Here is an 11,662-nt window from a genome sequence, read left to right as displayed (position 1 = left end):
ACGTGTGCCTTCTCCACCAGCTGGTCCTTCAGCTCGTTCTTCAGCCGCCGCAGCACAAAGGGCTGCAGTAGCGTGCGCATGCGGTCCACCAGCACCTTCTCCTTCTTCGGGTCCTGGCCCGCCTCAAGCACCGCCTCGTCTGAGAGTGTTTGCGTGCGCGTTTGTATGTATGTATGTGTGTGTGTGTGTGTGTGTGTGAGAGGGGAGGTGCGGGTGATGCGTTTGATGCTCGCGCGTGCATACTGGGTGTGCCAAGGTGTGTGTGTCAGTGTATGTTTGGGTGTGGACGTGTGCTCATGGGCCCACGCGCGTGCTGCATATGTGAGAGAGACCATACAGCGGGGCCTTCACAGCCCTCCCCACTCAAAATGCCGATGGACAGGCAGCGCGCCGCACCCCCCCCCCCGCCCCTTGGGCCCCTCACCCATGCCCTGGCCGGCGAAGACGTTTGGCAGCAGGAAGGTGAGCAGGTTATTGAGCTCGATGAGGTCGTTCTGGAGGGGCGTCCCCGTCAGCATCAGACGCCCCCGCGCGGTCTGCGCGCGCACGCGGCGGTCGCCAGCGAAAGGGGATTGAGGGCGGGGCGATCGCCGATGAGGGTGATTGATGAGCGCAGGGCGAGCGGGGGAGGCCGCAGGCGCGGGGCGGGCGGGCGCCGGAAGCGTGTGCCCTCAATGTTGCCTTGCACTGCGAGTAATTCACGCTTCGGGCTGACTAAGCGGCGTGCCCCACCTGTGCGAGGCGCCTCAGGCGGCGCGCGCGCGAGGACGCCGCGTTCTTGAGGGCGTGCGCCTCGTCCATGACCACCTGGCTCCACTTCCACTTGCGCAGGAACGCGCGGTCGGTGCTGTGTTGTGAGGGGGGGGGTAGATAGGCCGGTTTGGGGAAGAGGGGGTTGCGGCAGGATCGGGATGGAGGTTCCAAGGCGTCCTGGGGCAGCCACGCACGACTGGAGCCCCAGTGCTTTTGGCGCGGCGATTTGCAGCAGCCACGACGACCCTCGCAGGCGACAATAGCTGTCGGGTGCGGAACGTCCAGCAACACCGCCTGCCGGCAGGAACCCCCTTGCGCGCCTGCACACAGAATTCCAGCTGCCGCGCTCGCCCCCCACACCCCTCATGTGTGCCGCTGGATCTCCCTGAGCCCTCAACATCCAGTACGCCGTCCGCATGACGTCACACCGCCTGCCACCCCAACCCCCACCCCGCACGCTCCCGCCCCCCTCACGTGTGCCGCTGGCTCTCTCGCTCAAACATGGAGTATGTTGTCAGCATGACGTCAAACGCGCCCCGCCCGCTGGCTATGTTGTGCTCGTCCTCATCCAGCAGCTCCTTGGTCTTGGACAGGTGCGCCGCCACGGCCACGCCGTCGGGCTCCTCTGCACAGGTGTGTGAGGGCGGCGCGGGCGCCAGCGGTGATATGACCTAACGACATTGCACTCACGTGTGCACGTACTTTGATTACGCATGCAGTGAGCGTGCGTGTGTGTGCAAATCCCTGCGGGCACAGCTTTGCGCAAGGGTATGAGCATGGCACCGTCGCAACCAGGACGCGCGGTGCCGCGGGAGCCAGCCCCCATCACAGCGTCAGCCCCTGCCGCATGCGCGCTCTCTCTCGCTTGTTGCGGCGCACCCTCGCTGACGCTGTCCCCGTCGCTGCTGTCATCCGCGCCCTCTGCCTCGTCCTCGTCCTCGTCGTCGTCGTCAGCAGCCCCGCGGCCGCGGCGGTCGCCGCTGCCTATTGCGGCGGCCTCCTGCCCGGGGCGGATGTAGCCTGGGGGCGGCTCCTTCAGGTCGCCGCGGTCAAGAGCCTCCGCCACCTGGTGTGTGCGTGTGTGCATGTAAATGTGTGTGTCTGAGAGAGTGTGTGTATGTATGTGTGTGTGTTGGTGTGGGGGAGGAAGATGTTACAGGAGAGGAGGTCAATCCAGGGGGCAGGGAGGGCGGAGGCGATGCCAAGGGTGCAGGGCGATGTCAGTGACTAGATGGTAGGTGGTGACGTGGGGGGAGGTTGGCCCCGGGGCGCAAACGCGGCAGAATAATGGGATGATTGGGCCTTTGGTCAAACCCACTGCGACAGCGAGGCCGCAAGCGGGCCCATCACCGCCTGCACCCCGAGTCAGCGTGGCGCCCACCTTCATGCGCCACGCCTCCAGGCGCCCGCGGGTCTCCTCCCTGCTCGCCAGGTCGTGCACGCGGGCGCGGCGACAGCAGGGCGCACAACAGCGAAGAATGGGAGGCCATGAGCGGGTGGTGCACGTGGGCAGCAGATACGGGAGCCCATGAGCAGGGCAGATAGCAGCCCGCGAGCACTGCGTTCATCTGCCGCGCTAGCATTTCAAAGCGCGATGGCCAATTGCCCCCGCCCTGAGCTGCAGACCTGCTGTTGCCGTGGTAGGTCAGGACCCGCAGCTTGGGGCACCAGTGGCCGATCTCACGCGCCCAGTTGTCCAGCAGCGACGCCGGCGCACACACCAGGTGGGGGCCCCTGGGGTGTCGGGTGTCAGGGGTAAGCGACCGCGGACTGGGGTCAAGGGCTGCCACGAGGCCAAACTTTCAGGTCCGTCGGCACCGGCTACGCCCTTTGGGTGCCTGCTGCCGACAACGCCAACAAGCCATGCAATTCAGTGCAGGGGGGTTTTGACCGCAACAGCGCACAGTACGGACAGCACAGCACAGCACAACTCAAGGGTTTGTGGCGCCCCCGGCAGCACGCGCCCCGGGGCACCCACCTGTCGTTCTCCCAGTCTGACAGCACCCCCAGGAAGCAGATGGCCTGCGCCGTCTTGCCCAGCCCCATCTCGTCCGCCAGGATCGCGCCGCCGACCTGAATTCAAGAAAGTAGGAAGGGGACAACAAGGTTCATTTTCTAACTACTGTGCAGGGAAGAAGTACCTTGAAGTCATGAAGCCTGATTTACCTGCAACGTTCACCGCACTTATGGACGGTGCCTGTCCCTGGCAAGCCCACAATGCACCCCAATATTTGGGCCTTGCTCGCTCAGGGGAACACTTTGCCTCCACACGTCACGCAGCTGCACCTCGGCCATGGCCCCCGCCCTCCACTGTCGAGGTTGCAGTGCCCAATCTTCACATCCCCATGCCGGCCCTGATGCAGCAGCGATATCTCGCCCATTCCCCAATAACCCAACGCACGCTACAAACTCACACTGCTCGCAGCCTGCCTGCGGGCAGCGCGAGCAGCCCACCGCATGCCCACCCCGCCCCTCAAAGCACCCTGGCGTTGAACCCCTCATCCTTTCCCCCCTCCCCTCACCTTCTGCCTGTAGAGCAGGAGCAGGAAGTTGATGCCCACCAGCTGGTACGGCTTAAGGTAGGCAGACGCGGGGCCTGTAGCCGCCTCCAGCCGCGCCCCCCTGGACACAAGGTCCCCCTCCTCCTCAGGGTCTGACTCAGACTCAGACACCACCTGCACGACTGCCGCGCCGCCTGCGGTGGGGCGGCGGGCCGAGTGACGGCGGATGGAGGTTGGAGGGGTGCACGCGTCGTGCACAGCGCAGCGAACGGCGTGCTGGGGTGCTAGGGGCGACGACGCTGGCGTGGGATAAATTAAAAGGCCGGGAGTTGCAAACAAATGACAGCAGCGGCGGCGGCGGTTGCGGCAGCAGCAGCAGCAGCAGCAGCAGCAGCAGCAGCAGCAGCAGCAGCAGCAGCAGCAGCAGCAGCAGCAGCAGCAGCAGCAGCAGCAGCAACACGCAGGTGGGGCCCCCCTGGGGCAGGCAGCCTCACCGTCCATCTTGACTTCTGGCAGCGGCGGCTTGCCGCGCCCCGCCGCCACCCCCGCAGCCCCGTTGGCCGCCGGCTTGGCCCCGCCGCCGCTGCTGCCGTCGGCGCCCTCCTCCAGCTTGCCTGGGGCGGCGCCGCCATCTGAGCCCGGGGCCCCGTGGTGCTTCTTCTTCTTGATCTTGATGGGTCGCGTCTTCAGGGCCGCGTGAAGGCTGGCCGAGATCTGGTGGGGCACAAGCACAGCAAGCAAGGAGCAGGGGTGGGGGGCATCAAGGGGTGGTGCCGGACAAGGGGCCCCAAGTTGCTGGACTGTCGCGGGGCCAACCAGATGCAGGCTCCGCACTCCCTTGGATACTGCATCGGTGAACATCCAAACATGCCGAAACCACCTGCCCTTCCTCAGCAGTTGCCACCCCCAGACGCAACGTCACACCCCCGCAACGTTGCGGTTGCGGCTCATATCTCTCCCCCCCGCCCAAAAACCACCAAAAGCTGGCACCCCGAAGCGCCGCCGCTCGGCCGCGCTGCAGCGTCACGCCGCCGCTCCGCCGCGCTGCAGCGTCACACATCGTCCAAGGATGTGTCTCCAAGCGCCCCACCTGCTCGCACTTGGATAGCAGTTCGTCTGCCTCGTGCGCCGACTCGGGCTCCGGGGGCGGCGCCTGCTGCATCGCCATGAAGGGCGCGGCGTTGCGCCCGCGCGTCCACATGCCGGGACCCCCAAACCCCGGCATGCCGGGGCGCACCGCGCCGCCAAACGCGGCGCCGTAGGTGAGCGGTGGGCCGCCAAAGGACGGGTACAGGCGCGCACCGCCGGCGTTCATGGCTGCGGCGTTCATGAGCTGCTGCTGCATCATGAACTGCTGCTGCTGCGCCAGCATGGCTTGGTGGCCGGCGTCCAGCGGGTATGCGCCCGGCCCGCCCATGAACGCGCCGCCGCCGCCGCCGCCAAGCATGCTGGGCATGAGGCCGCCGCCCCCGCCGCGGCCGAAGGCGCCGGCCATGGCGCCAGGCATGGGGGCGAAGCCCCCAGGCATCCATTGACTGAGGGCCTGGGTGTCCCAGCCTGCCGCACCGCCCAGCGCCCCAGCCGGGTCCGTGCCGCCCAGCATAGAAGGGATTGCATCACCCGCGCCTGCGCCGCCGCCGCCGCCGCCGCGTGCTGCTGCGGCGCCGCCCGTGCGCGCCCGCTTGCTCTGCTTCTTGCCCGGCTGCCAGTCGTCATCCTCATCGTCGTCCCCGCCCTTCTTGCCGCGCGGCTGCTTCTGCCCGCCGCCGCCGCCCGCGCCGCCGCCCGCGCCCGCCGCGCCGGGCGCCCACATGCGCGCCTGCGCGGCGAGCAGCTCGTCGGGCCCGGCGAGCGAGCTGCCCCCGGCCGCGCCCGCGGGCGGCGCGAGCGCGCCGGCGCCACGGTCGACGCGGTTCTCCTGGATCAGATCGCCAAAGCCGCCGCCTGGCGCAACGGGCGCTTGCGCGGGCGCGGCGGGCTTTGCCGCGCCATCAAGCAACAGCTCCATCATGCTTTGCTCGCCGCCGCCGCGATCTCCGCCTCGCGCTGCCGCAGTTGCCGCCGCGCCGTCGGGCTGGCTGCCATCGGCTTGCATCGAGGCCTCGATCGGGTCCATTGTGGCGGGCTGCCCGGCCGGGCGGGTGCCGGCGCACTGCACACACTACGCCGGCCGGGGTGGGTGGAGCGCACGCACCCGACCCAACGGCGCTTGCCGCGCACGCAGGCAAGCTGGCAAATTGCAGCGTCCTGCAACACAGTGGCGGTCAATTGGGGTGTGTGGGGCTGCTGATCAAGGGGAAAGAGGGGCGGGAAAAGCTGGCTTGCTTTCTGCACAGGGCATTGCCCCGCCACACGAAAGAACGCAGCAAGGGCTTGCGAGTCCTGGGCGGCGAAATGGCACACACTACATATGACACTGACGGTTTTGGAGTGGGAACCACTTGACAGCACCCTCCGCGTCCCAGCAGCCGCACTCGCTGCCCTGAATGGCAAAGAAGTAAATGCAGTGCCTGTAGACTATTTTTGTCAGTGACAGGTCACGTCGCCACTGCCTGCTGCGCCCGTGTCTTTGAGGCGCGAGGCTTGCCTTCCGCTGATCACACCGGACACCTACACAAGCCACACGTTTGATATGAGCAACAAAGACACCCAATTCAAAATGCTGAGTGTATGAGGATGCAGGAGCCTTCCCTGGCTGGCGCGACTTTTTGCGCCACGTCGAAATGAAGCACACCACCCTGTGATGACCCTCCCGCGCCTTCATAGCACAGCATAAGCAAGCAGCCCACCTCTGCCAGCTGCAGCATCCAAGCGTATTTGGCAGGCGCGCTGGAAAGTCTGCTGGGCAGTTATGCTGGCATGGTGTGCGCACTCACATGCTGGGAACCTGCCTCAAATGATCAAGTTGGGGGTGCAGCAATGCAAGGCCGGGCCGTTTTGGATGACACTGAGCAGCGCGCCAACTTCGGCGGGAACAACTGCTTTCATCGTCAGTGTTATGGGGGGAGTGAATGAAAAGTGAATGAAAAAGTCAAACAGCGCTGGGGAGTCTGGTCCGTGCCACAGCCTTTGCGACCCTTTCAACGACGTATCGCTGCCTGTAAAGACTGGAGGCCCTAGTCACAGCACCAGCCCATAGGCCAAGGGCGGCACTTGTGCCTGACGAGCCAGTGCAACTTGTTGCTGCTTCTTATTATTGTTTGGCTTACGCAACTATGCAACCATGTATTGTGGACCTCACCCTGTTTAGAGAACCACAGAGCCACCAGTACCACCCTGTACAAGCCTTTGCGCTGCAAGGAGCAAATGGGACAGCGCTGCCGTTACAAAAACGGAAAGCACAGGGGGACGCGAGGCCCCGAGAAAGCCCGGCGCACACATGTGAGGCCCTGGTGCCGGGAAACTTGGTGTGAGAACGCTCATTGAAAGTGCACACGATAAAACTTGCACCCCCAACAAGCAGCACGAGGGGGCATGCAGTCCGCTGCGCTCGCGATGACAGCCGCGCACGCACTGCGGGCCCTGCGAGATGCGCCGCAGCAGCAGCCCCTCGCCAGAGTGTGCGCCCCCCCGCCGCCATGTGGGGCAGCCTGGAGGCGGGAGGCGTGCATTGCCCAGTGGGCATGGGGCTGGTGGGTACCCTGCCCGCCCACTGCGCTGCCTTTGGCTCGGTCTCAACTGCTGCCGACGACGACAAACAAACTGCTGCTGTAACTGCTGCAAGATAACCACTGCCGCAAAACCGCCCTCCTAGGCCGCGCTCGCGCCGCCACGCCGCGCTGGGACCCGCGGCCGCCGCCACACCCCAGCATTGCAGCTGCTCGCATGGCCGTCGGACGCGGCGCTGTGCTGCGCGGCTCGCGGAGGGGCGGGGTGCTCACAGCCGCTGCAATGGGGCTCAGATCTCCGCGGGACCCTTGCCCGTGAACTTGACCTGTGGGGCGCAGCCGAGTGGGGGAGGGATGTTGGGTGCGTTGCACACGGTAGCTGCTGTGCCATCACGCTGGACACCGGGATTGGCCGCTGAGCGCAGCGCATCTGCCAACCCAAGCGCTCATGACATGGCGATCCGCGCAGCCTCAACCCTGTTGCCAGCTGCCACTGCCATGGTGCACTGGGCTTGTCACTCGTATGCCGCCGCCGTGCCCGCCACTGCACCACTTGCTGCGGAATGCTAAATGCTTGTGTGCCGGATGCCTGACAACAGGCGAACGCCATCACCACCAACCCAGCCAGTGCCGGCCGCCACAAGTCCTCTCCATGCCGTCGCACCTTGATGGGGTTCACGTTCTCGCCGATGCGGCGGAAGTTCTGGTTCTCGCCGATGCGGCCGGCGTTGACCTTCTCAGGGTACACACCGTCCTTGGGGTGGAGGTACTCCACCTCACCCGTGGGGTACACACGGTAGAACGCCGGCTGGATCTTGAACTTGTTGCGCAGCTGCGTGGTGAGCGCCAGGCAGTGCTCCTTGCGCGCGAGCTTCAGCAGGTTGGGGCCCTTGCGCATGATGGCGGCGCCGCCGAGGGGCATCTCAAAGATCTGCTCCTTCGCGCTCTCCCAGGTGATCACGTAGAACTCCTCAACCTGATCAAGGCCGTGCGGGGGCGCGCAGGATCGGCGGATCGGTCGAGGAGGCCCAGATCGGGCCTCGCCAGCAACCTGCCTCTATGGCGACCTGGGCACGATCGGGTCGCTGTTTCATCGGATAGAAACCCTCCAGATGATACCGCGACGCTCCCCAGATGCCCGTGATGCCAGTTCTGAACTGCTGCTGGCAGAGCTCGCGGCGGATCCGGTCTCCACTGGCCCACTGCAGGATCCAGCCCTCCCGCACCTGTGCCTTCTTAAGCAGGCCACCAGTGGAGCCACCGAAGATCGGCGAGGGCGTGTCGGGGTTAAGCGTGGGCGCCGAGAAGGCAGGCTTCTTCTCGGTCGCTGCAGCCCCCTCGTTGGCACGCACCACCACCGAGCGCACGCGAGAAGAGGACGCAACCATGTTGCGGCCCTGGCTGCGCACAGCAGAGGCCGCGCGGGCCTGGCAAGAGAGGCTCATGATCCCTGCTGCTGTACGGTCGGGGAAAGAAAAGGCCGCAAAGAGTGCGGCAAGCGATTGCTGCAGCGAGGGGATGAGAGTGGCAAATGATAGAGAGGGCACGATGAGGGGCGGCAGCGCGGACAAGCGCGGCGCGGTTTAGCACGGCAAACCTCAGCAAAGTGCGATTTCGCACTCCAGGCGCATCCCCCTGCCTCTTTAGCATGATATTGGTGCCAGGATTGCCAATGACGATCGCCATCTTGCGCAACGGCGCACGGTACAGACATTTCGCGGCAAGGAAGACCACTCACACACTCACACACGCTGCAGTAGCGTTGACCGCGCATGTTAACCCATTTGCTGCTGAGAGGAGTCTCTAAAAGATGACGATGGGAATTGAGGATCAAAAATGGCTTGCCAGCTCTGGTGAATTTGTGCAGGAGCTTTCACATGTGTCTTCGTGCAAATAGGGAGGGCGCGATTGCTATGCAATCGTGGCGCCGCTTTGCTGCGACTTGCTGGCTTAAGGGCACAAAACGGTGCAAATTGTCGAGGCTGTGCTGTGCTTCAAAGGGGTACAGGAAGCTGTTGGGCGGGGGCGGGTCGAGGGGCACCGCGCTGCAGGATGCATGCACGGTGCTTTGACCGACCGCAGCTGATGTTGACAAGCTGATCGGGCCATGTTCCCAATGCCCCCTGAATGCTTGGGAATAAGCCGGGCCATGTCAGCGAGCTTGCAGGTTGGGTGCGAGCTGCAAGGGGACGTTCACGCTACACAGCGGAGCGCTGATACTGCAGTACCAAGTAAAGGTGACATGGCCCCATCTTGCTCTGCCCCCTCTTGCGCTGCCTCTTGCGCTGCCATCGATGCGCAGAAGCGATGTGAGACAGTCTTGAGTAAGTGTTTCTGATAGTCGTTTGCGTTGCATGTGCGCACAGATGTTCCGTGCGCCCACTTCAGACGAGGACGGTGAGGAGCCACAAAATCCGATGCATAGCGAGGCTCGTTGGTTGTCGACTGAATGAAGAAGCTCTTATGATACCGCAGGTGATGGCCCGCCGGCCCACAGGCCGGACCTTGTCCCAGGGACAGCGCCGCGCCAGGTGAGTTCGAGTTTGCGCGCTGCATCAGTGCGTCCAACATAGCGCGCACGTCAATGGCCACAGCTGCTGTGATTGGTGTACAGCGTGACTACGTCCACACTTGGCCCACCACTCGTCTTTACTAGGCTACCCGCGTGTCGCCTCTTGCGGGCTGCAACCCAGCGCTGTGCCGGGCCAGCAGCATCGGCAGTTTCAGGGCCTCGGCGGCGCACTCGCCCCTGCGCCCATCTTGCTCGCCACCTGGAGGCCTGAGGGAGCGCCATGCAACGCCGGCCAAGCGCATGCTCGGCCTGCTGCAGCCGGACACAGTTACACACCCTCCAAAGCAGGTCCGGCCGCAGTCAGCGGTGCCAGCGGCGCCTTGGGCACCCCTGGGGCGGGCCCCGCATGCACGGCATGCGCCAGGTGCCTGCGATGCGCGGGCCGCTCCAAGCATGCACAACAGTGACTCAGATGACTGCGAGCCCTCAGCGCCGCCCCTGCGCTCGGACGACCAGCAGCTGCCGCCTAACTGCCCCCCTGAGATGATGGAGCGCCTGCGCGCGTGGGCGGACGGGCTGTGCCATGAACCGCCGGCGCCCATGCCGACGCCGCGGCAGCCTCAGCAGCAGCCCCAGCAGCTTGACCAGCAGCAGGCTCAGCAGCAGCAGGCTCAGCAACAGCAGCAGCAGCAGCAGCAGCAGCAGCAGCAGCAGCAGCAGCAGCCCCAGCAGCTTGACCAGCAGCAGGCTCAGCAGCAGCAGGCTCAGCAACAGCAGCAGCAGCATGAGCAGCAGCATGAGTGGCAGGCCCGGCCGGCGACGCAGCCGCGTCTCGAGGATCCAGAGGAGCTCGAGCCAGAACGTAGCCATGCTGCCACGTCGCCGTCGGCGCCGCCGCTGGCCGGCCTTCCGCGGCCGCCCCCCCCAATGGAAGCGCCGCAGGACCCTAAGCGGCGGCGGACGTGCCCCACGCCGCAGTCGCCCCCGCTGCCGCGGCTCGGGGAGTCTGCACCGCAGGCAGCCCGGTACGAGGCGCCAGCGGTGGAGCCGGATGGCGGGCCGGAAGCGTCTCCTGTGTCTGCGTCGCCCTCGCTCCCAGAGAAGGGTTGCGCCAACGCCTTGCGCGGCAAGCGGGGGCGCGCCTGCAGCGGAGGCACCGGCGGCAGAAGCGGGCGTGGGAGCCCGCACCTGCCTGATGCACACCAGTCCGATGGAAGCGATGAGGGCGGCGGAGAGCGCCCGTACTCCGCCTCCTGCAGGTGCCAGAGGCCGCGCTGCAGCGCGTCGCCCGCACCCTTGGGATCGCCCGGCCCCGCCGCAAACCCCGACGGCATGGCGCGCGCCCATTGCACGCCAGGATCGCGCGAGCGCGGCGCGGCGCGCAATTGCAGCCGCGGCGGCGACGGCGGCGGCGGCGGCGCGGGCCCGGGCGCGGCGCAGCACGCAGCTGCAGCGCGGCCGGGGACGAAGCGCTCGGCGCAACCTGATGGCAGCTCTCTCGCAGACGGCCGCCACCAGCACGGCCCTAGCCCCCAGAAACGGCGCGGCCCTGCGCCCTGGCGCGGCGACCTTGGATCCTGCGCTTGCACCTGCACCTGCGGCGCGAAGCGCCCGGCGCCGCCGGACCCGCCTGCTGGCGCGGGTGGCGACGTCAACGGCGGTGGTGGTGGCTGCGGCGGCGGCAACCCCGCGGCGCCGCGCTTCAAGGTGCCTCGGGCCGTCGCGCTGACCCGAGAGTCAGTCGCAGCCGCAGCGGCCGCAGACCCGGGGGCTGCCGACCCCTTCACCCCTGCGTGGTGGGCGGACATGGCGCGCGCGGCCGGCAGCGGCGGGGGCGGCGGGGGCGGGTTGGCACCGATGGAGGTCGCATTCTCCCAGGCCAGCCAGCCGCGGTCCGCCGTGCCGATGGTCTGCTCCCAGCAGTCCAGCCTGGCCGCAAGCCAGCCTTCCGCTGCGGGCGAGGCGGCCTCTATGGATGTTGAGGAGTGGGCAGACGCGGCCGCGGCCGCCGGCAGGGCGCTGCCGACGGCCGCAGGCGGCGCGTGGGCGGCGCCGGCGCCGGCGCAGGGCAGGCGTGGGCACGGCGCCGTCGCGGAGCAACTGGGGCACGAGCAGGCCGCGGCGGAGGCCGCCGCCGTCAGCGCCGCCGCCGCCGAGGCCGCCACAACCGCGCGGGCCGCGGCCGAGCGTGCGGCCGCGGAGCAGCTGGCGGCGGCGCACCCGCTGGTGGGCTCCCTGCTGCACCAGCTGCGCAGCGGCGGCGGCCTGCCGGCAGTGCTGGCGGGCGG

At 66.9% G+C, this 11,662-nt stretch overlaps 3 protein-coding genes across 3 annotated transcripts in view; 1 reads left to right on the top strand and 2 right to left on the bottom strand.

Moving 5' to 3' along the window:
- Positions 1-732: 732 nt before the first annotated feature.
- MNEG_5243 (SNF2 family DNA-dependent ATPase) lies at positions 733-5,370 on the bottom strand (the record flags this gene model as incomplete). Its single annotated transcript, XM_014046284.1, has 9 exons — positions 733-847; positions 1,228-1,378; positions 1,633-1,819; positions 2,135-2,174; positions 2,380-2,487; positions 2,732-2,826; positions 3,276-3,448; positions 3,749-3,968; positions 4,345-5,370. Coding segments are annotated over 9 exons (2,115 nt in total), but the record flags the coding sequence as incomplete, so codon positions are not given.
- A 1,782-nt stretch (positions 5,371-7,152) lies between these two features.
- MNEG_5242 (Photosystem I reaction center subunit II, chloroplastic) lies at positions 7,153-8,250 on the bottom strand (the record flags this gene model as incomplete). The annotated part of the gene is made up of 3 exons (XM_014046283.1): positions 7,153-7,188; positions 7,527-7,838; positions 8,089-8,250. The coding sequence occupies 3 exons, from the start codon at positions 8,248-8,250 to the stop codon at positions 7,153-7,155; spliced, it is 510 nt and encodes a 169-aa protein (XP_013901737.1).
- A 1,577-nt stretch (positions 8,251-9,827) lies between these two features.
- MNEG_5241 (hypothetical protein) overlaps positions 9,828-11,662 on the top strand; it is a gene marked incomplete at both ends in the record, with an annotated part of 3,699 nt that continues 1,864 nt past the window's right edge. The window contains 2 exons of the mRNA XM_014046282.1: positions 9,828-10,203; positions 10,732-11,600. Of these exons, the coding sequence (XP_013901736.1) occupies positions 9,828-10,203; positions 10,732-11,600 (1,245 nt within the window). The remainder of the gene's footprint in view (positions 10,204-10,731; positions 11,601-11,662) is intronic.

The sequence above is a fragment of the Monoraphidium neglectum genome (genome assembly GCF_000611645.1).
Source record: "Monoraphidium neglectum strain SAG 48.87 unplaced genomic scaffold scaffold00771, whole genome shotgun sequence".
Taxonomy (NCBI): Eukaryota; Viridiplantae; Chlorophyta; class Chlorophyceae; order Sphaeropleales; family Selenastraceae; genus Monoraphidium; species Monoraphidium neglectum.
Note: the sequence above shows the minus strand (reverse complement) of the source record. Positions and strands in the feature narration are given on the sequence as shown.